Source organism: Sinocyclocheilus rhinocerous, unplaced genomic scaffold (assembly GCF_001515625.1).
Source record: "Sinocyclocheilus rhinocerous isolate Xijiao unplaced genomic scaffold, SAMN03320098_v1.1 scaffold1204, whole genome shotgun sequence".
Classification (NCBI taxonomy): Eukaryota; Metazoa; Chordata; class Actinopteri; order Cypriniformes; family Cyprinidae; genus Sinocyclocheilus; species Sinocyclocheilus rhinocerous.
This window is the reverse complement of record NW_015654935.1, coordinates 424570-448571: the sequence shown is the minus strand read 5'-3', so window position 1 is coordinate 448571 and position 24002 is coordinate 424570. Positions and strand designations below refer to the sequence as shown.

Below are 24002 nucleotides of genomic sequence, written 5' to 3'. Positions count from 1 at the left end.
AAAGTTTTTTTGGGTGTTAGTATCAATATGTTAGTCTTAAGGTTATCTATAAGGCAGTGTGCTCCAAAAATAGTGACAAAATTCGCATTTAGAAGATATAAGCATTCAAAGCTTTCAGTTCGTCACTTCCGCCAAAGCGGCTCTACGATTTTTTTGACGTCACATCGTACTTCAGCTTCTCATCAAACTTTCTGTCCAATCAAATGCTCTCTAGAATCCGAAGCGGCCGCCCCTACACTATAAAATAGACGCTGAAGCCGCGGCTGAAATCGTTCACTTGTCCACAGAATTAGTATTTTCTGTACAGTGAATGGCACGTAGTGCACTATATAGGGGACAGGGAACGATTCAAACAGTGTAAATATGCTTTCCATTGAGGAAAAAAAGAAGTCTGGTTTCGCGCTGTGTCACGCTAACCATCGCACCGCACACACACTCTGCTCCGGTCCAGAGACACGATAGCACGGAGCGGATCACATGCGCGAGTCGGCGCAGACCACAAAATGTATCGGAGCTATATTCTACACAGAATGCTATATTTTATAGCAATATGGATGAGATTGTGGCTGGCATACCCTGTCAAATGCGGCTTTGCGGAGCTCAACGGCTCTGAACGGCTCTAGCCCAAGTTGTGATATAAACGAATGCTATAGGCTATTTTAAAAAGGGGCGGGGCTGCTTGATATGTCCCGCCCTGTATTCCTGTTTCAGTTCAAATTACGTCAACACAGAGTAACACTGCGTGTTTCTAAGCATTTCAAGGGACCTTTAACCACTGATTTCTAGTTGTGTCCTCTTTTGGAAGACCAAACAAAGTAGTTTCGCTTTCATAATGAAACACACAGCGTCTCCACAACATGGCGGCGGCGGCAACAATACTGCAGCCTTCTTTCTTTGCGTGAACATTTGGGCGGTGTTATGCAAATCTTCCCACATCGTGACGTAGATATGTGGGGGCAGTAAAAATTTAAATCACATCATATGACCCCTTTAAGTGAAGTCCCTGTGACTGAAGTGCTGCCGTTGCCATTTTGTCTCGCGGTCCGATTGGAACCAAGCCAAGGTCTGGACCCAGACCGAATATGCCTGCACTACACGATTATTGCCCCGATTTTCCACCATTTTACAGTCTGGAGAAGTTGATGCTAGTTGGCAGAACCAGTCTGCAGATTTGAGTTGACAGATTCCATAGAAAATCACATATAGTGTATGATGGTCACAGGCTCTGATTTTGTAGCTTCAGATTTGATTCCATCTAGCTGGAGGATATCAAACATGTTTGATACTTTCAGCCGATTTTAGAACGTGTGTTGTTTTCATTTGTCACGCTTCTCCTAGCAACAAGGCGCGCGTTTCTGCATAACTTTGTTGGTAGTGTATGATCCTCAGTCATTCAGTGTATGATGGCCAGTTTTCCTTTGTCACTATTTTCAAAGTCGGTAAGTGTTTGTTGCCTAGTGTTTTAAAAATCTGTTCAGATTTTAAAAGTCGTGTAGTGTATTCCAGCCTTAAGTAACAACTACATGACTTCTGAAATCTAAGCTGGTCTTGTTGGTTGCTAATAAACTGAGTCACAATATTTTTTTAAAGTTTAGCAATGACCATAATTTAGTTAAATCTCTCACAGGAAGTGGTAAGATTTGAAAAATGTAAAGCAAATATTACCGTAACCCAGAGCAGGAGCTGAGTGCCACACGGGACTGAGGGAAACCTTGCACTGAACCATGATAGTAACAATGCATCTGACACAGAAACAAATTTATGTTAAGTTGCTTAAATAACTGCAACATTCCAAAAAGCGCTGTGAAATAAATGTGCCCTAGTGTACGTACAAAAAACTCAACTCACCACTGGGCTCTCCTTCATGGACACCCCGGTTCCGTTTGGCAGGTAGTAGAACACGTTAGGCGGCTTTGGCAAAAGATCTCTGCAAGCAGACCAATGTTCAAATATGATGATCTACGTAACTTCATTAGATGCTGATTATACACACAGGAAATGACTTACTGGTTTTTCTCTAGGTCCAAGATATACAAGCTGCTTCCCACTTGTAAACCACACTGCAATCTGTCAGGGTGACCATTCTGGAGAGAATGAGAGAGACAGATTTCATGTTATAAAGAGATTATTTGAATAGTGAATTTGTTATATACGGAGATATAACAAGGCCTATTTATGAGTCCTCCTGCTCCATCTCAGCAAATGTTACAAATGTGACCCTGGACCACAAAACCAGTCATAAGTAGCACAGGCATATTTGTAGCAATAGCCAAAAATACATTGTATGGGTCAAATTTATAGATTTTTCTTTTATGCCAAAAATCATGTTCCATGAAGATATTTTGTAAATTTCCTACCATAAATATATCAAAAATGTATTATCATTAGTAATATGCATTGCTAAGGACTTCATTTGGACAACTTTAAAGGCTATTTTCTCAATATTTTGATTTTTTTTGCACCCTCAGATTCCAGATTTTCAAATAGTTGTATCTCGGCCAAATATTGTCCTATCCTAACAAACCATACATCAATGGGAAACTTATTTATTCAGCTTTCAGATGATGTATAAATCTCAGCACATATATTCTTCCATTAAAGTCAACAGAAAGATTCTACATATTATTTATGAGTTAATCTACAGTATAATTTAACATGTTGTATAGGTTTAACAAAGCAGAAAGAAAATCTGTCCAAGTACCCTGAACTTGTACAGACACCTCTAATTTGTAATCACTGCATCAGCGCATGGCCAGAGGAAAAGATGGGTTCTCTGAGAGGATAAAATTGTTTCATTTTAGAGGGTGAACTGGGCTATAAACAGACTTCCCCTCCTCCAGACTCTTTCTGAGCCTTTCTCTTATCTCACTTCCTATTCTAAGCACCTTTTCCTGCCATTCTATCACATCCCTTTGGCACGCACACACATTCAGCAGCCTGATGAAAAAGTGAAACCCCATTCAGCTTCCTGTTATACCGCTGCTGCTGTTTCCTGCTTTTCTCCAATGTGCTAATGGGAACAGCTTACTTCCTTCTCTCAGCCAATAAAAGGAGGTCTATCTGACCTCTCCCTGTACCAGCTATTCTCTTTCCCTGCTAGTCAAAGCAAGTTGGACATCTCTCACAGCAAACTGACTTTAAATGGAAAGGTTACATTTATTCTCTCTATTTTTCTGAAAGTCCAAGCGAGCTAGTCGAAACGCTCTCTTTCATTACAGGCAATCCTGAATTTGTAGATGTGAAGAACAAAACGTGATCACACAGTAACAAAGCACACACTTAATCTGATGAAATGCTAATGCCACATTAAAGTGATGAAACATTACTGAGCAGAGAAGAATAAACAATAAAAAATTAATAAATCATGAGAAGTGATAGTAAAATTGGAGCCAGTTTGGAAACTTTGCTGAAACCGCATTTTTAGGAGACTTCCAAGCATGTAGTAGGTGAAGGTCAAGTTCACTCTTGAGAAAGAACTGGATGTAGCCCAAATAGGCTGAGTAAAAATATTGATTTTGTGAATATTCATGAATAGATTCATATAGATTTTTTATTCTATGGTAGTATTCCTGCACTGCTTTTCAGCGGCAATGCACCCTACTAAATCTACAGCCCCGGCAAAAGAGTCACATTTTAACCCAAGTTTCACCTAAAATAAAGGTAGGAAACTTCCATATTGTCCACGTGGCTGTGTGCAACGTAGAGTGTTGACCCACAATCCAAATCAAAAACAAATGACTTTTATAAGCAGGTTCATTTTATTGAATCAAAAACATACAGAGCAACCACGTAGCCCAATTCATGAACAAATGACTTGTTTGAGTTGGCCTTTTTAATGAATCAATTAAAATCGCTCACAAACTCATCTATTTATTAAAAAGCAATTGAACTAGATTCAGTTTAGTCTTGTAATTTTTTTTATTTTAGATTGCAATGTACCAAGTTAAAGGGTTCTATACTAATTTATAGTAATAACTGAGAATTTCTTTCATATGTAAGCAAAATATTACACATTATAGACTGAAATACTCAAAAGACTCAGAATCCAATTAAATCGTGAATTTGTGAATTGAGAGTTGTGAATCTGAATTAAATTCAGGACATCAGCACTTGTTTATTGACAGCCAGTCCTAATCCCAATAATTATGTTTCTTTTTCAAATCTAACTTTATTTGTTATTATTACAGTAACCTTATTACATTGATGTTAACTAACATTAAATTGCTATTGGCAAGTATTTAAAGGCTGCATCACCTACAACATGTTACAGCTTAAAACAATACATAAACAGCTGTTTGGTTAATGGTTACTGTCTGAATTACCAAGGTGATGTAAGCCGGAAAGGACAGTTGTTTCAGAGGCAAAACTTTTCCTTACATAACATGAATGCACAAAATAACCAGTAATCTGAATTAGGAAAGTAAATAGGGTCAGTTTTGATTTCATGTCTCAAGTACGAGACGGTTGTGCTGAAATCCTGGATGGATGTCAGACCTCTTACTGCTCTCTCAGATCTCATCCAGTTTCTTGCGAAAGCTTTAAATGTTCTTAAAGATATTGTGGAGCTGCTGAAAAGGTTCATCAAAAGGTCACGAGACTGACATCCCAAGAGCATCACTCTCTAAACCACATCTGCTGTCATTTACCATGCTGAACAACACACCCACACAAACACTTTCTCCCAAGATCGAACCTCTGGGTTGTTCACAAAAACTGAAGCCCACATTCAACCAACAGATACTGCTCCAGCATTGTTCAGGTTTCCTACAAAACCACAGGCATCTATTTGTAGGCTATACGTTTATTGCTATCAGATGGTTCTGGTGAGCGCCTTTCCTATGAACTCCTGGGAACAGACTGCAGTTCACTGGGAATGGGTGGATCGCTTGTCTCTGAACAACCAGGGCCAAGTCAAACTAGTGACTGAGGCAAAGATGAAAAAGAGGGTTTGTATGCGTGTACTTTTCACATAGACATCCCAAGCATATGTACTACACAGCGTGCCACCAATGAAACTGGAAGGTTTTCTTTTACTTTTGGTCTTTGTTTGTTCTCAAGCGTGTGAGACAAAGACACTCAGTAAAAGGAGGAGTTTGGAGGTGGAGGCAGAGCAGAGATCTTTATTCAGGCATCAATGCCCAAAACGCCAAACTTTTACAAAATGCCTGCCAATTCCATCCTCAGTGTCCCAGAGTCCATTCCTTCATACCCGACTAATTTTTCGCTCTCATTTCTTTGACTGTAAAACATTCCACAATCTTTCTTTTTATTTCCTTTGCCTTCTGCTCTGCCCTCTCTCTTTTTCTCCCCCTCTTTATAAGCCTCTCTTTTTCAGTCTGAGGTAATGTCCCTGAGCACATGCTGTATGCAGCGCGATGACCTCAGCAGCTGATGAATGCTGGGTGGGGTACTTTTACTGAGGCTAGCTGAGGGTGACGAAGAAAAAGAGCGTAAGAGAAGGGGAGGATGAGAACTGCACCAGAATGCATGGTTTGCCTGTGCCTTAACCGTGGCCCATATGAGACCTTCTTGGTTCATACAGTCGGATGTGGAGTATTTAAATACATGTGGTTGAGTAAATGGGTGATTCATAAGTGTTGGTGATTAGCTAAAAAAGAACTGACTCATAAGTGTTATTTGCTCAGAAATGTTTTTCACTGGTAGCAATGTATGTTTTGCACTACAAAGTGCATGGAAACATCATCCGAGTGTCCCGTCCACGTGAATCTGGTACCTAACCCTAGTAGCCACTATATTTAATTGTGGTTGAAGTAAATAATGAGACTCCACAGGTTAAACTCTATTAGGGTGCCATAAGAGATTTCTTATGGAATGACACTCAGAAAATATCCTTATTACATGACAGAACATTACATGTCTGTGCTCTGTAAATAAATTTGTTTGGCCAATCAGAACGCTTTGAGAGGCACTGTGTGTCAATCATTTTGAAGGCTGCCCACAGAGTTCACCCAAAAATGAAAACTCTGTCATCATTAACTAACCCTCATGTTGTTTCAAACCTGCATTACATTCTTTCTTCTTTTGTTTACCATTGACATCCACTGTATGGACAAAAAAGACAAATAAAGCTTTAGAACGACATGAGGTTGAGTAAACGATGATAGAATTTTCATTTTTGGGTGAACTATCCCTTTAAGCTGTATAAGCAATTTTCAATTTTTAATTTGAGATGAACACTCTCTCTAATTGCCATATTAATATAATTTGAGTTCCAGTTAGTGGGTGGTGGATGGCTTGAGGACAACTGTTTATAATCAACAGATTCACTGATACACACACACATACACACATAAAAACACACACACACACCCTAGCCATAACCCGCCTTTCCTCTCCATGGCAAAACAGGCTAAAAACAGACCATAGTTGTCTGATTCAACCAGGCACAGAGGGGCTGCTTTACTGTGCATGACAAAATAAATGAGTCAGCGTGTAACCTAAGGAGCAGTTTGCTTATCACACTGTTAAGAGAAGTGATAAAGAAAAGAAACGAAAAATTAAGAGACAGTAAATGAGTAATTAAAGCTTAAGTGAGGGAGGTGGGTTTGGTGTCCGTATCGGTCCTGTCCTGGAGGGAGACTGTAGGTGTGTGTTGACATATTCAGCTGGAAACTTCCTGACATAAAGTATGACCAGAGAGGAGAGGAACTAGAGGCAACATTAAGGGAACGGACACTTCCTGTGCAGCTGAGAGCAACTCTGAAGTCATGTCCTGCTAAATTCCCCCATTCCACACACACACTTTTATTCCTAGTTCCAGTAACGAGGAATGTTATCCTCATAGGCATGAGATGTTAGTCAATTTAACATGCTGTTTTAATGATTAATTATTTCTGTTATTAGATGGTGCAAAAACTCACCTGTAAAACATCACTCAGGCTTCTCCTAAGTCCATCAACAACAGCAAACGGCCTTGTCTTCGCCAGAGGCAGTTCTCTTCTATGTCGTGTGACTGTAGATTTAGAAAAAATATATATATATATATATATATATATATATACACACACACAGCGGTGAAAGGTCATACATAACATGTCAATATGAATCATAACATGTAAATATAGGTCATATTTTTTAAATAGTTAAATATATATATATAAATATATATATATAAATATATTTATAAATATATAAATATAATTTTATACAAAAAAACCTGAAACTTTGATTTTATTGATAGCTTATGTTACCATTTCAAAAGTCCTACAAAACCTTTGCGGTATTTATTTCAGAATGTGGGTCAGAATGAAAGGAGGATTAATCTGTTCAACTGAGAAAAGTTTTGTAAGTGCAACCCAAATACTTGGGTAATCACTTGTTATTTCTTTGGCTAATATTACCAAACATCTCCCTGCATGTCAAATAAGATGAAACTAACACAGACAGAAATTCCATCTCCATCTATTAAGATTCCACTACTTTAATTTATTATTAACCTATCAATAACAAAGAGTTAAAGTTGTGTTGATGATATTTTGATAGTTTTTCTGTAATAATGCATGTTCATCTTAGAGTATTAGAACAGTTTTGCTCAAATGCACAGTCATACACCCAACAGGAACACATGGTAAGTAATAACCACTATAAAGGCTTGCTGTGTTGTGAGGGCAGCTGTTGTTTTGTCTGTGACTGACAGCTGGAGCATGCAGGTACAGCACTGGTTTGAAGGGCCTCTAAATTGGATCAGAAGAATCTGGTCAGTTTGGCTCAAATAAATAGCTTGAACTACCAGCCAAAAATGACAAAACTTGGAGAGATGACATTATAGCTCTAGGATTCTCAACAAACGGTTTAATTTACTTGGAAACAAGTCAGAACTGAAAATCCTGAAGGGAATCAGCACGTTTTCAGAATGCAATGGCTTTTATAGAATACGCTTCCTCTCCAGCAGCCCAGATCGAAGAGCAATTATGTTCAAGAATGAGCAGTCCTACATTATACTCTTTGAGCAGTTTACAAACATTGAGCCTGTGATTAGATGGGTAAAGGACAGTCTGCTAAGCAGACTATTAAAGAACAGAACCTGTGACTTATCTAGAGACTAACTAAAATAGCTGAGCTGTTCCAAGCACGACAGCAGACTTTGATAGGTTAAACAGCTCCAATACAAAAGCAATAGAACAAATAACAACAAAACCATATGTTTAATACCCATAAAATGTATATTTCATCTACATCTACAAGTATTTATCTAATGAACCTTTTGTGCAATGAAAAGGTTCCATGGATGTTAAATGTTCTTCAAGGAACCATAGAAGCCAATAAAGATTGTTTCTTTCTTCTTGTTGGACTGTTGTACACACAAAACGGAGCGATTTGTGCTGCACAGAATGCTTTAGAAGCAAATGTATAAGTATCCCTAACTACTTTGATGCAACAATTACTCAAATGCAATATTTAAAGCGGAGTATCCCATACCATTGTGAGAGGAGTGAGTTATCCGTGTGAAGCTGCTGTCATCCCTGTTTAGGGTCAGAGTGAGGGACCCCCTGAACATCATGAGCGGGGTGCCTTCAAACAGAAGAACAGTGACGAGAGTTCGCCAAAAACACCTGAACAACTGATGATGGTGCTTCATGGTCCAGTGACGCACCGATTGGTCTATTCTTTGAATTCAAATGGAGTAGCGGATCAGAACACTTCTTAAAAACAGTCACGTTAACACGGCCCGCAGTCAGACGCGCACCTGGCCATTCACCTGCTGCTGGACGCCAAACTGCAGTCCGTTCTGAAAGCGTGTTCTCGGCCCAGTGTAGGTTCTGTCAGGGCGAACCGACATCCTGCTGAAAACCCCAGTTCTGTCCCAACAATAATAATGGCTACTCTATTGCGCTCGTTTCGTTTTGAGATACAGAGGAATCGCCTGTAAAGATAACCTTGTAGAATAAGCTTTCTCTATGAGGCGGATCGCATAGTGCGTAATCCGTCTGCTCGCCAGTGTTAAACTGAGGCAGTATAATCGCATTTCTCAGTGCGTCCAACCAGACAGGATTTCCTCTTTCGAGTTAACTCTTTGCTGTCCGGTCGGGTTCAAATCCTTGCCAGAATGAATATACTCGTGGTTCTTCAACAGCTGGAATAATAAAGAAAGATCCTAGAGGGCGTAGCCTACCAGGCATTAATTATAACATTTAAAGCAGGGGAAGGGGATGTACTAACTAAAGGACGTCAAAACTGGATTGGGAAGGTCTGAAAATATGTAACAATATGTATTCATTGTATACAACATATACATTTTGCGTTTTCAAACAATTAGCTGCGAACTTTAATTGCAAAGTTTAATCGAAAGTTTAATTGCAAGTTAAACAGAAATCGTGAAGTTAATGTAATTATTTAAGACTTAATTACAAGTTTATATATCAAAAAAGTATATCATAAAAGAAGCTGAAAAGGTTTGAAGACGACTTGTTTCTTTCTTTTAAAAAATAAATAAATAAATAAAGGTTAAGCGAGACGAACATGCGACAAATCATTTCTGGGTAAAAGCTTGATTTTTACCCATTTCAGCAACGACAACGTACAATAATCCATACAAGGCATTTTCCATCAAAAATCATTTCTTCAATTAAAATATCAGTAATTCGTGCAGTTTGGGGGCTGTAAAATGAATGCATGTCAGAAATTGAAGTTCATCAGCAGCCAGGCTACACATCAGATTCAGAGCCGCTGTCTTGCTCTCCACACTGGTCATGAGGGAAGCAGGCATAGCAGATGTTGTCCAGGTCTGTCCAGCATTGCTGACAACACATCATTGTGCAGCCTACAGAACTGCACTCCACAGCCTGGTTCTGTCTCACAAACCCATCACCAGAGCAGTCTATAGCCCACAGGCTTCAGTGGTGAAGGGCTATAGGCCCTTCACAGCCGACAGCACCTGGGAGAGAAGAGGGAGAGTTCGAAGATCAGATCAGACCAAGGTTTAAGGTTAAAAAAAAAGACATTATTTTCCACATACTGTACATTATTGTTTCTCTTCTATGCAACGCCTTTCTGAAACGCGTCGATTTTACGTCCGCTTTGTCCACGGTGAAAGCCAATCCGGCGATCCACAGCGCGAAGTTGATGTATTTCCTCAGCGACCAGCACGGATCAGCTCCCGGCATGATGAAGCGGATATCGTCCTCTTTTGGAAGACCAAACTAAGTAGTTTCGCTTTCACAACAAATCACACAGCGCCTTCACGACATGGCGGCGGCGGCAACAACAATACTACAGCGAGGATAAAAGTTACGCCTTCTTTCTTTGCATGAACATTTAGGCGGCGTTATGCAAATCTTCCCACATCGTGACGTAGACATGTGGGGGGGTGTTAGAACGAGGCGTTTTAGGTAGGTGTGGCTAACTCTTAACTTTTATAAAGAATATCTCCCTTGGATTTGAGACTTTAGTCTTTACAACTTTACAGATCTTCTTTATGCACCAACAGCTTGTAACACTCCAAAGAGAAAGGAAAAAATTGAAATCGCATCATATGACCCCTTTAAATTTTGCTGAGTGTTTTACTTGGCATGTAACCCTAAGAAAGGCCATTGTTGTGTATTTACTGCTACAGCTGGAGAGGTGCGGATACTGAAGAACGGTCTGATTGTTTTTGTTTGCTTGTCAGATAGATCTCCCACAAAATATTTGGTAGTTTTTAAAACAGAGGAAGTACTTCCAAATGAATCTAACCAAGTTCTCAAATTGGACTGCATCCGAAATTTCATACTGTCTGAATAGGCACTGTAGGCCTACTTATTTTGAATAATTACTCCACAACCATTCAAAAAAGTATGTTCCATGTAGTATGAATGTAATCCAGATGTACTACATTTGTCATGTTGTCATCGTGTGACCTACCAGCTTCAGTTTCACTGCCATTCACAAATCCTATCCCGTGGCCTTGTGGGACAGTAAAGTGTCCATTGGATGTACACTTCAGAATCTTGTTGGAAATAGTAGGTCATCCCAGCACTTTTTGCCTACTGTTTTATAAATACTGTGAATTTGGACGCATTACTCTGTTTGCATGCTGTTATTTGCCTACTATATACTGGGAAAGTATGCGATTTTGGATGCAACCTTGGTCTCATGCTTTTTCTCAGATTTCACTGAATGTATGACTTAAATGGAATGAAAAGAAAACAAAATGAAAAGAATTAAAAATTCAAAAGAGGTTGTAAACTGCAGAAATGTATATATGAAAAAGTTATGTTTTCTCTGTAGGGCCCTATGCAGATGTATCACACACACCTTTATAAATGTCTGTTTTTGATTTCTCAGCCGATGTCATTGTCTTTTGATGAAGGAGATACGTTTCTGGATCTGTAGGTTGTAGAGGAAGAGGATCCGTCTCTTTTCTCTCTGAAAAAGCAGAACAGATCAGATGGGTTTCGTCCATCAAAATGATGAAGACATTGCGGATAATAGGGGAAAAAAACACTACCGGTGTTCACCTCTTCATAAATGAGCTAATACTAGTGCCACTAGTTGAATCAGGCTTTACAGGGTGCCTGTAATCCTCCTCATGCCGGCACGGGCCCATGGAGAGTGCTGCAAATCTAATGCTATTACTTTAAAACCCTCTTATCTTATTAGTACTTTACCTGCACATACACTAGAGAACACATATTTCACTCATTATGTGTGAGAAAGTATCCTCCTTTTACACTGCACGTTGCGCTCAGAAACACTGAACTTGCTGAATCAGAATATCAGTTAAAATCGTGACCAAACGGATTATATTGCATAAGCGATTTACTTCTACCCATGGACTAGTCACGCATGTTCTTCAGAACTTAGCCTAGAACCCAAAGACAGTGTTCAAGCTGTCAAAGTTTCCACTATTTTGTTAGAAACCTTATTATCTTATACTAACTTCTTTAAAACACAAGTGAGCAAGCTGGATCATATCTCACATAAAAAAACTAATGAAAATGCATTTATTTTAATAGGAGAACTGGCTGTAAACAAAAAAATGACATCAGAGGAAGTAATTTTGCCTGTTATTGTGCTTTTTGTTTGTTTCAGTTATGCTAGGAGAGATCTTTAGCATTTGTTCAAGCCTTCCTGTGCCAAGAGTACAACGGCAAAACAACAGCCTGAGCAATAATAAATATTCTCCTGCTGGGAGAATTATTTTTGTGAAATGTCTTTGTAAAATGCACTGACTATGAAAGGTGCCAGTTAATTTTTTTATACCAAACTGCATTATGAGAAAAACACAGCTCAGGGACCTCATACCAGACCCGATTCAGGACATTATGATGAAATTTCCTTTAATAAATGAAAAATGTTTGTTAGTAAATAGATAATACTATGAAAAAACGAAACATTTATCACAAATGTTTATATTAGAAAAACCTGAAAGCCTTTAGATTGTATGAGGAAGTCATCAACAGAGCATTAGCCGGATAGCTGCCATACACACATTACATTACTGCAAGTGCAACAGCTATTATTCCTATATCTGTCTGGTTATGTAATAGAAAATGTGATCAGCATTAGAAAGCAGCAGCACATGCAGAACAATGACTCATTTAAGCTCCTTAGCCAAAGAAAGCATAAGGAGCTGCTGATATTTATGACAGACCAATATTGTTAATGATAAACACTGCCAGGAGTACTAGCTTCTGTCTCTCGATCCAAACAAACCATCCATTGGCACAATCAGTCATTCATAAGGTGCTGGGCCCCTTAGATGGATGTCACTGTAGGGTTGCTAAACAGAATGGGACTGTTTGTAGGAGTAGAAGGCAGTGATGACCCTGCACAGACGATTGGTGTATACCTGCAGGCAGCACATAAGGCACATCAGTAAAAGGGAGCTGAAGATCCACAAGTAGTTTGACTGGCTCAGAGCATGTGGCTGGGGCAAACATTCTATACACACACACACACACACACACACACACAAGGAAGAACGAAAATGATGCAAAGTGTAGATGCAAGAAAGACTATGCAAACAGATGCAAGGAAAATACCCATTTGAATTCAGTATGTAAATATCACAATGACAATCACTTTCTGATAGGTTTTTTAGTTTTAGTTTTTTTGTTTAATTTTTTATGTATTTGAAAGAAGTCTATTATGCACACAAAGGCTGCATTTATTTGATGAAAATACAGCAAAAACAGTAATATTGTGAAATATTATTACAAATTAAAATGTAGTTTTAAAATGTAGTTTATTCCTGTGATGACAAAGCTGAATTTTCAGCAGCCATTACTCCAGTCAGCGTCACACAATTCTTCAGAAATCATTTTAATATTTAAAAATTTTTGTGGAGACCATGAATTTTTTTTTTCAGGATTCTTGGATGAATAGAAAGTTCAATAGGACAGTGATCGATGTAGTGCATCCTTACTGAATAAAAAAAAAATCTTACTGACCTCAAACTTATGAACTCTACAGTATACAAATAACACAAATAACCTATTACTGGATCAGGTTACATAGCAAGTAAACATAACAGAATAACTGATGAATGTATGTTGTCTGGCATGAGTGCTGTCATGCTAATGTTATAAATAGTCCTCTCATCAGCCGACTGCATGTGTACTGCCCTGTGGTGACCGGTCCAGACCAATTTAGACCTATCTGGATGAGACACACAGACACAATCAGAGCTTTGAGTTTAACTCTGATCAGATTAAATAGATGGCTAGACCAAAGACGTCACTTGGCCTCAGAAGAAACCGGCTGAATCATCAAGCCATTGCCAACAGTCACTCATAGAATCCTGCAATGAGGAATTCAGTGTCTGACAGAGTACATTCACAATCTCTCTAATACTGTTAGTATTAGTTGGAGAAGTTGGAGAACTCTCTATGTTTTCAGGATGTTAGGAAGAAACCTGAAATTTTTGAAATGGCATTTTGAAAGCAAATGAGATGAGTTTGAAAGTGCTGTGTTACATAGACTGCTACAACAAACATAGAAAGACCTTGAATGATCATGAGAGAACTGGGACCTAGCAGTACAATATATCGATATCTGGGTCATGATGCAATAACTTATTTGATGTATATTTATTCCAGCTGTGGTGCATTGAGTTTATTTTCTTCTAGATCTTTGTTTCTCTTTCATCTGCACAGGGCTTCTGTGTCTGTGCGGTTATTCTTAGCTTGTACGGAGTTTGGATTTTGCCCCGAATTATGTTCAATCTCCTTTTCCCAAAAGCATTCATGCTCTGTCATTGCAGTCAGCGGTTGTTGCAATGCATCAGTCCAAAAGAAGTGAAATAAAAAGCGCCCATCCATATCCTGTAGCGAATCGATGCGTTTTTGTAAGAAAAATATCCATTACACTTCCGCGTTCGTCACTTCTGAGCGCAAAGCCGACCTCATACGTCATCCGCCCGGAACTGCTTCCGTGTACAACAGTGAGCGCAAGCTAGATTCAATTGATTATTGGTTATTGGAAATATGGTTATTTTTCTTACAAAAACGCATCGATTCGCTATAGGAGGACTTTGTTCACCCCCTGGAGCTGTGTGAGACACTTTTTATTAAGGATGGGTGCTTTTTATTTAACTTCTTTTGGACTGATGCACTGCACCACCCGCTGAGTGCCATTAAACAGATTGAAAGATCAAAGACAATTTTTAATATAACTCCGACTGGATTCGTCTGAAAGAAGAAAGTCATATACACCTAGGATGACTTGAGGCTGAGTAATTTATGGGCTAATTTTCATTTTTGGGTGAACTAACCCTTTAACTAAAAATATAGACTCTTGCAGTGAGAATATTGAAACTCAAATAGTAAATAACCTACGGAAGTTACTGGATTGCACATCAAGATTGGAGGAGGTGTTGAAGGCACCAATGGTTTTCCGCAGAAGTCTGGCTAACATGGAATCTCCACCAATTACAATGTCTATGTGATGAACACCTACAGATGCAGAGATGAAAAGAGAAAATCTACATCAAATTAATGTACAAACAGTCTAATTCGCATGGGTATGTCAATGCTTTTAATCTTGAAGCAAAACATTACTCAAGCATATATGCAAGTGTGTATTTGTGCTCACTAGTAGCCGAGTATGTGGTGAAAGTGTGTCTTCGGATGAGGTCAAAGATGTTGTACAGGATTCCATCAACGGCAAGCAGAACACACACGAACAGAGCCAGAGATACAACCTGAACAAAAGACACAACATTTCAAAACTAAAATCAACAAGACAACTATAAGTTAATCATTCATAGGCCGATTTCCCTGAAAAGCACCAGAACTCTGGCTCTGTGGCACATTCAATTCAGAACAAACAAACATTGCTCTGTTTCCTTAAGGATCCTGGTCAGCCCAACATAGCAACACTGTTTCAAACTATAGCATGAGTTCGGGGCAGAATTATGAGTTTGATTGTTTGGGGAAACCTGTTTGAAAACATGACATTTCCATTTCTGTTTGGTGCCATTAGAAGAACAGAAACGGCACGCTTCAACTTGAACTCTGCTCCATTTTAAATACACATGAACATCAGAACATGAATTAAAGGGATAGTTCACCCAAAAATGAAAATAACCCTATGATTTACTCACTCTCAAGCCATCCTAAATGTATATGACTTTCTTCTTTCAGACGAAAACAATTGGAGTTATATTAAAAATGTCATTGTTCTTCCAGGCTTTATATTGGCTGCGAGATTTTTGAAGCCCAAAAAAGTAAATCCATCCATCATAAAAAGTACTCCATACGGCTCTGGGGGGTTAATAAAGGCCTTCTGAAGCAAAGCGATGCATTTATGTAAGAAAAATATCCATATTTAAAACTTTATAAACCATAATCTCTAGCTTTCCGCTAACTGTTGTACACGCGTTCATGAGAGAGCGGCGTTCCAGCATATGATGTAGGACGTAGGTGTAGCGTAAGCTCCGGAGAGAAGTGATGAACACGGAAGCACAGAGGAGAGAGCAAAACAAAACACCGGTCACGAATTAAAAGTACAAAACGAGGATTTGAAAAGAAAAATGTCGGAGGATTTTGATATAAGCCAAGAGGTGACTAGATTTCCTTTGCTGTAAACAAAACTTGGTTCTCGTGAGACTAGCAGCTTGGAAGCTTGGAAGAGCCAGGACATTTTTTAATATAACTATGATTGTTTTCATCTGAAAGAATAATGTCATATACACCTAGGATGTCTTGAGGGTGAGAAAATCATGGGTAAATCAAACATTTTAATTTTGGCTGAACTATCCCTTTAAATACTGAACACAGGAACCATAATAGCATATACCACTGGCATGAGCTCGCTGTAGTGTATAGATAAGCTCATGATGTCATCACTGAGAGAAAAGTAACTCAGTACACATGTGATCCTCATTGCTTAATGTTAAGCTCAGATGCAACATGTAAATCTTACCTCTCTTGACATCACACAGAAAGTGGAAATGCATAGGTACGCAGAGGATGTGGTATATAAGAGGGGCTTGAATGTTATTCATACACTCTTCCCACTTAACACTGAATCTAGGTTATTGATACAAAATTAACATGAACAACCTATGCTAATATAGGCGTGGCTAGCTAGCATACAAGATTTTAACATGGCTGCAACATCGGGGGCAATTGTAATATTGTGTTACAAAACTACATTTAAAAATGATTAGTGTTACACATCAAACAATGTGTTGTTTTTTAATCTTTAAAAAAAAAAAAGAATATTACCACCACATGATCTCATTGAGTTTTTCTGTTAATATATCTATCTTGTAATTCTTAAGTAACATTATCAGATACTACAGCAGTAAGGTTATTACTTTGAGGTAGGCTTTTATTTGAGATACAGTGGGTTAATATGACTATATGAGTTAATATGAATGTGACTAATATGGGTTAATATGATTTTTCAGTGCTACAAATGCCCCCAAAAACTGTTACAATTGCCCCCTTGGTGTCATTTAATTTAATATTATAGTCTTATCGTTATTAGTGAAAACATATCAACTGTATTATTAATTAGTGCACCTATATTTGTTTCTTGTATCAAAAGATGACTAATGTATTTCAAGTAATTTGTGAGTTATGAAGAAAAATGTAAAGAATTTTACAATTGCCCCTGGTCTCGCCTACTATTAAGACTAATATTCCCAGACTTTTAGTTAACTAAAACTCGACTAGACAAAAAATAGGTTCAAAAATAAAAAGGACGTTTGGCTAAATACTAAGATTGTATTAAAAAATAGACAAAATGAACATTAGTGTCAGGACTCACCACTATCTCCTGCACTGCTTGCACATAAGGCTCTGTCAGCATTCTCCACATCACCTTGCTGTGTGTGATCTGCAGGTCTGTTACAGCCCATGGAGGAGGCCATGTCCTGCACATTACGCTGGATGTTTGCAATGGGGCCTGATGGAAAAAGCACAGGTGATGAGTCAAAAACTAATGAAGGCTCGTGACTGTCCAAGTTTCTGAGATCTGTGCTTTGTATTGCCATTGTCAAACAGTTTAATGTTCCTATATATGTTCCTAGGATGTTTACCTTGGTAAAGTCCATGCAGCACATAAACCATCAGGAATGTCCGTCCTTGTGAACCAATCATACTAGGAAACATCAGGAGGATGGAGCAGAGGAACAGTGAAGAAAACATGCCTCCAAGAGTACACAGACCTGCACAAACACACAATACAGCAAAGATAACAAGAATTAAAAACACATATGTGACCCTGGAGCACAAAACCAGTTTTAAGTCGCACAGGTATATTTGTAGCAATAGCCAAAAATACATTGTACAACATTTGAGTTAAAATGTGTAGTAAAGTCACCTCTCCTCTGAATGTATGCCAGTGTAGTTTTATTCTTCATTTGTTTACTTAACACCTATACAAAAAATATGATATTAGGAGTATGGGTTTTGGTATCCCTTTAATCTCCTCTGAATTAACTTTAAACTACTGTTAAATCATCTGTATTATCAATAGTCAATTACCTCACAGTTTTCAAGAGGTAATACCAGGCATAACACTCAGTGCATCTCTTTCTCTGTCTTTCAGTCAGGGGTAAAAATTTCCTTCTTTTCCTCATCTTTACCTTGGTTTTCCAAGGCCCAGTGAGCAACACGATGGAAAATGTTGAACGGGCTGCAGACAGTGTGATCTGCGGTGCAGAACTTGCCATGAGCCAGACACAACAGCTCCTGCAGCGTGCCGCCAACCCACTGCTACGTGAGTCTATCTGCAAGAGCATCATGTTAAAGACAACAGCAACACACCTCTTTCAAAAACACCAACATCTGCTCAAACGAAGTAGAGAAATTATTTTGAAATTCACATCATAATAACTTAAAGGGATAGTCCACACATCAGTATTATTCAATATATTAAATATCAAATATTTAGATACACACACATCTATTTTCTTTCCAGTTTAATTCTAAATCTTTTAAAATCCATGTGAATTAGGCAATCAAGGTCTTCTGGTTTACTTGAAAATTACAGTAGTGTGTTGTACATATTTCTGTTTTGAAATCCTGAAAATATCTTTGTTTAGCGGCCCTGAATAAGATAAAACAGATGGCGAGGAATGCTTACTAAATGGCAGGCCGAGCACAAAACTTCATCAGAGCTCTTACGGAATCTGTGCGGCATGTCGGTGAGTGAATCAATCGGTCAAACTTCCAGTAATGACATTGTCTGGGCAAACCCGCCTATGGTCTTTCATTTATTTACTGAGGTTTGAGGTTTTGGCATGTTTGAAGTCCCTCTGTCTCTCGGTTTCCTTTTCAGCTCGTATTCTTGGCGAATATTGGTGATGTGTGTAATGACACGCTGGGTCTGCCATATCAGAAGTGCACTAGGCTGTTTGATGAGGCCGGTGAGCACTGCATGGAACTGCTCTCTGTGTTTTCGTTCCTCTGCCACCTCCTGGATGGATTCCAGTCTCTCTGTGGGCTCGCACGCGGTGCGTCTCTGGAATATGATTAGTCCCTTGAAAGCCTTATCATTACACTCTTACAGGAAACCTTATAGCCACAACGCAATGATTCCTTACTGTAATTTACAGTATCCTGTTTATTTTCTGCGTCACAGGGGTTTGGTTTTATTATATAAATTGGTATATTATGTCTATTCTGCCATTGCAGAATTCTTTCCTGTGACACAGAGTACTAAGTCTTAGGTATTGTTCATCTCCATGCTCGATATATAGTTTATTGATGTTATTTTCTCCTGTGGGAACAGTTTGTCACGTTTAAGTACCCTAAATGTTACAGTGTGAAGAGGGGTGGTCGTGTTCCCATGTGTACGTATCTTGCACATCCCTCAACAGGATGATCGTGATCTGACAGCAAATTTAAACATGAACTCTATAGCTACAGAGTCAGCGCTAAAATAATTGATTTCAGCCTTATGGAGCAGAAATCTGCTGTTTAGCGTAATGCACTTCTGAATAATTAACTGAAAACTGCATGTCATTACTAAAATTATTTTTAAATGAGTCAGTTTGCACAGATGTTGTTTTTTAATTAATGCCTATTGTTTGATTTAATGGGTTTTTCCGGCAGTGGGACAGCTGTTCTGCATCTTACCATCATATACAGTATTGCTGACCACATGAAGACTGCTTTGGCTTTTCGTAAGTACAGCTCCTCTGAGAGTGATTTCCTGGCATGGAGTGATTCTTAACTCTATTAAAACTTATTCAGTTACTCTGAAAGAAGCTTATTGTTTAGTTATTGCCATTTTTCTTGTTGTTATCCCTAGCAACCATTGCAGCCTTTGATCGAATTAAAAAGGAGTTTGAATTCAACATTTCTACCATCAACTTTGACCTGCTTCTAAACAACAGTCAGTCCATGCAGGATGCTGCTCAGGAGATCATGGAGGAGGTGTCAGAGGAGCTGGGCCTCCTCCAGGAGCTTTAGCTCCTACTGGCATACTTGGGTTTCTTCCTGCTTCTCTTCATGTATCTGCAGTATGTACTTCCTGTTAAAGATAACCAGCCACAGTAAATACTCACACACATTGATACATATTCACCATGTCAGAACTGACATAGAATTCTTACAAAATTATTCATAAAATTTATATTTGTTTATATTTTGTTTAGTCAAAACTGAATGGAGCTGTTCAGTTTTTAGTCCAAAAAAGATTTTTGAGCCATGAGTTCTCTCCTTCCGTTTAGGAAAAAATTTCTATAATAATGATAATAAATATTATTGTTAATATATACAGTATTACTCTTCCAGGTTGGCCTACAGATTGACATCATGGCCGAACAGCTCTATTGTGGAAAAGTATTTTTGTAATGTTTGCTTGTTTTTTATGCATTTGTGAACAGGGCCATTCTGGACAAAAATCATTACCTTCATAATGATAACTTTGAAAACATCTACATAACTGACCAGTTTATTGAGCTGGACAGGAAGCGCTCCAGACAGGGCAAAGCAGCTGTACTTCCCCTCAGCCACAGAGAAACTCTCACCTACATCAGGCCCTGTAAGTGTATACTTAAATGATGTGTGCATGTGTCCGTTAGCAGATAGATGGTGTGGGGTGAAGGGTCAAGAGGAAGGAAGAAAGGAAGGAATGTTCATTCAGAACATTTAGATAAGTGAAACAGAGCTGAAAGAGGCTGAGAGGTTCAAAAATGTGGAGGAGGACCCTGAACTGAGAGAGGAGAGATTAACAAGGAAAGATGAGAAAAAGTTCACAAGGGAAAGGTCAACAACTATCAGAGAACAGGGAAAGTGTTTCACACTCAGAGAGACAACATGTCAAAAGGTCAAACTGCTGTAGTAATCTGCACTAAAACACTGACCCAAAAATTGCATGTTTGTTTTAGGAAACAACAACAACTAATTTATGTCAAACTCTACAGAACATTGCTGTATTAAAGGGATAGTTCACCCAAAAATTAAAATGTGATGTTTATCTGCTTACCCCCAGGGCATCCAAGATGTGGGTGACTTTGTTTCTTCAGTAGAACACAAACGAAGATTTTGAACTCAAACCGTTGCAGTCTATCAGTCTTATAATGTCAGTGGATGGGAATCATGGCTTTGGGAGTCAAAAAAACACACAAACAAAACCAAATTAAACCCGGCGGCTCGTGACGATACATTGATGTGTAAAGGCACAAAACGATCGGTCTGTGCAAGAAACTGAATAGTATTTATATTGTTTTTTACCTCTGATGAACTGCAATGTCCGAACTGTCCTGAGCGCATCCTGAGCGCGTCCTCGACCTACTGTTCAGTTTCTTGCACAGTATAATGGAAGTGAATGGGAATCACGGCTTTGAGAGTAAAAAAAACCATACACAAACAAAACCAAATTAAACCCGGCGGCTCGTGACGATACATTGATGTGTAAAGGCACAAAACGATCGGTCTGTGCAAGAAACTGAATAGTATTTATATTGTTTTTTACCTCTGATTTTCACCGCAATGTCTGAACTGTCCTGAATGCGTCCTCCTGAGCGCATTCTCAACAGCCGGTGCCTGATCCGTCTTCTTCTTCTTCTTGCTTTACGGCGGATCGCAGACTTATAAGTGCATTACTGCCACCTATCTCTCAAATGGACCATTGACACTCTATCGGTTTAATTTGGTTTTGTTTGTGTATGTTTTTTTGACTCCCAAAGCTATGATTCCCATCCACTTACATTATAAGACTGATAGACTGCAACGGTTTGAGTTAAAAATCTCAGTTTGTGTTCTACTGAAGAAACAAAGTCACCTACATCTTGGATGCCCTGGGGGTAAGCAGATAAACATAAAATTTTCATTTTTGGGTGAACTATCCCTTTAACCTGCGAAACTTCTGTTCAAATGTTTGGGGTCAGTAAGTTTTTAATGAAGTCTCATGCCCACAAAGGCTGCATTTATTAGAACAAAGATACAGTAAAAAAACAATAATATTATAAAATTATGAAATAACTGCATTTTGTTCAGAGACCATGAAATTGGCTACTCAAAATTAATGAAACTGACATTTAGAAACCTAAATTGTCAATGTTTTCATATGAACAATTTTGCATATTGTTTGGGCCTACGCAGTTCATTGCAATATTGATCAATTTGATTTTTAGGACATTTTGTATGATTTTGTACAATATTGGTACAGTGTTGGATCGACTAATCTGAAATCGTGACCCAAGGTACACAAAGTGAAAATCTCAGCATGGTTTCAATGCATGTTTTTCTTTGTTGCATTCCACAATTTCACTAATATGCCACTGAAAAATGTAACATTATATTGGCACTTTCACTCTTATTTTCACATTGCAATATGTGAGGTAGACTAGTGTGGGTGCTGGTGGAAATTGAGCAGACATAAGTCGTCCGGTCAGAGATGAAGTACACTTTAATGGTTTAAGACTTGTAGAGGTTTACAGTCCTTGAATTTGGTTGAGTGAATGATTGTAGTACAGGTAGCAGAGAGTATGGCAGAGTAGTACAGAGTAGTTTGGAGTGTAGCTTAGTATGAGTGGTTTTGTGTATGAACGCACTCAGTAGAAAACAACAACAGCTTGAACAACAGCGAATAATGTCCGTGCTCTGAACTGCGTCCTGTTAATACTGTTTAAAGGGATGGTTAAAGGGAAATGCTAAGTCATCAAAGCAATACCTCTTAAAGTCACAAGGGGGCACTAATGGCTATATATATATATATATATATATAGCCGGCCTTTTCTACACAATACATATTTAAACATTTTTACATTAAAATAAAATAGTAATATGTCAATGATTTGCCTACTCTCTATATATCTGTTATCCATCTAGCATGTTCTACCATATATGTTTTGATATTTTACCATTTTAATAAAAAAAAAATTTCACCTCCAGCTCCTGTAGTGGTTGCAGTACAAGTGAATGGATCTGGTTACGCTTCAGATATCTTTAGGGACATTGCAGCCTCATTTGACATCCTGCAGAAAGGAAACATCACTGTTCTTAGCAAGAAATGTCTCATGAAGCCTTTGGAGCCAGACTACATGAGATACCTGCTCATTGGTACAACTACAATACAAGTACCATTAGACATTTGTACAAAAAAAACATTTGTACTGTCAGTCTAGATGTCTGTTGTTTTACAGTGACTCCTAGTGGTCAAGACTGGAACAACAGATGGAACATACCACAGTCAAAACACAGCCACAACCACAAATACTAATACAAATTCACTAAAGTGCTAATGATGTCTGTGTCAACTCAAAGTGTATTTAAGATAATTGTACTGAAACCTTAACTAGAATTCAACTACTGTTGTTTTTAATTTATATTTTTTAAATTTTAGTTAGCTTTTTTATTTTTTTATATTGTACAACTGCACTAGTCATTGTAACTCAGTGATAGCAAAAACAGTAGACATATGCAAACATTTAACTTTCATTTGGTTATATGTCTGACCTTTGTCTTCCCTCCAATCAAAGGTCTTCTTTATGGCTTCGCTCTGTTTATTGTGATTGCTGGTGGCTACGTCAAACATTTACAGAGGTTTGTGTGTGCCAGGTACCATCCTGAAAGAGAGAAAGTAGGAAAACAAAAGATTCATTCATTCATTCATTCAAAAGATTCATAAATGTAAATTATTTCTCAATTATTTACTATGCTGGTCACCTTGAGACCTTCTTAATGCTTGTAAAATTTGATCTATAAAGAGAATTATGCCTCATGGAGGACAAACACTTATGTGTACAGGTTTGGCTTGTAAAGGGACAATGAACTGAACTAGTTTATTTTCAGTTTGCTTTTATTATGAATTCATTATCAACATTCATTCAGTTCTTAAAGTAAGAGAAAGTTAGTGAATACTAAATGTGTGCATGTTGCAGAAGAGAATCCAGTACCTCCACAGGCATATTCTCACTCAGTGGGGGTCTTTAGGAAAAGCACTACTGAGGGCTGTACAACGAAACAGGGTAAACCAGCAACATGATGGCATTATACAAACACTGGCCAAACAGTGAGTATGAACCTTTATAAAGAAAATCACTATAACACACTCGCTGGATAAATTATTCTCTTCTCTAAAAAACACACATATATATA

General features: G+C 38.3%; 2 protein-coding genes and 2 long non-coding RNA genes across 9 annotated transcripts in view; 1 reads left to right on the top strand and 3 right to left on the bottom strand.

The window, feature by feature from the left end:
* The window catches only part of LOC107717790 (disintegrin and metalloproteinase domain-containing protein 15-like), a 24618-nt gene extending 15574 nt beyond the window's left edge, over nucleotides 1-9044 (bottom strand). For 4 of the 6 annotated variants that reach the window (XM_016524651.1, XM_016524654.1, XM_016524656.1 and 1 more), the window contains exons 1-6: nucleotides 8708-9044; nucleotides 8440-8627; nucleotides 6882-6973; nucleotides 2008-2084; nucleotides 1849-1927; nucleotides 1666-1742 (exon numbers count right to left, since the gene is read on the bottom strand). In XM_016524651.1, the coding sequence (XP_016380137.1) occupies nucleotides 1666-1742; nucleotides 1849-1927; nucleotides 2008-2084; nucleotides 6882-6973; nucleotides 8440-8627; nucleotides 8708-8715 (521 nt within the window). In that variant the 5' untranslated portion in view covers nucleotides 8716-9044. The remainder of the gene's footprint in view (nucleotides 1-1665; nucleotides 1743-1848; nucleotides 1928-2007; nucleotides 2085-6881; nucleotides 6974-8439; nucleotides 8628-8707) is intronic. The other 2 variants (XM_016524652.1, XM_016524653.1) reach the window with 2 other exon arrangements.
* Nucleotides 9045-12413: 3369 nt separating this feature from the next.
* On the bottom strand, nucleotides 12414-18088 carry LOC107717811 (DC-STAMP domain-containing protein 1-like). Its single transcript, XM_016524680.1, has 6 exons — nucleotides 18038-18088; nucleotides 17489-17617; nucleotides 17218-17355; nucleotides 15034-15142; nucleotides 14778-14894; nucleotides 12414-12790 (listed from the first exon to the last, which is right to left on the bottom strand). The coding sequence occupies exons 2-6, from the start codon at nucleotides 17510-17512 to the stop codon at nucleotides 12708-12710; spliced, it is 471 nt and encodes a 156-aa protein (XP_016380166.1). The 5' UTR covers nucleotides 17513-17617; nucleotides 18038-18088; the 3' UTR covers nucleotides 12414-12707.
* Nucleotides 18089-19767: 1679 nt separating this feature from the next.
* On the bottom strand, nucleotides 19768-23437 carry LOC107717810 (uncharacterized). Its single transcript, XR_001637344.1, has 3 exons — nucleotides 23361-23437; nucleotides 22791-22879; nucleotides 19768-19929 (listed from the first exon to the last, which is right to left on the bottom strand). It is a non-coding gene; the product is annotated as an uncharacterized LOC107717810 (long non-coding RNA).
* LOC107717809 (uncharacterized) lies at nucleotides 22909-23830 on the top strand. Its single transcript, XR_001637343.1, has 3 exons — nucleotides 22909-22964; nucleotides 23384-23484; nucleotides 23786-23830. It is a non-coding gene; the product is annotated as an uncharacterized LOC107717809 (long non-coding RNA).
* The last annotated feature ends 172 nt before the right edge of the window (nucleotides 23831-24002 follow it).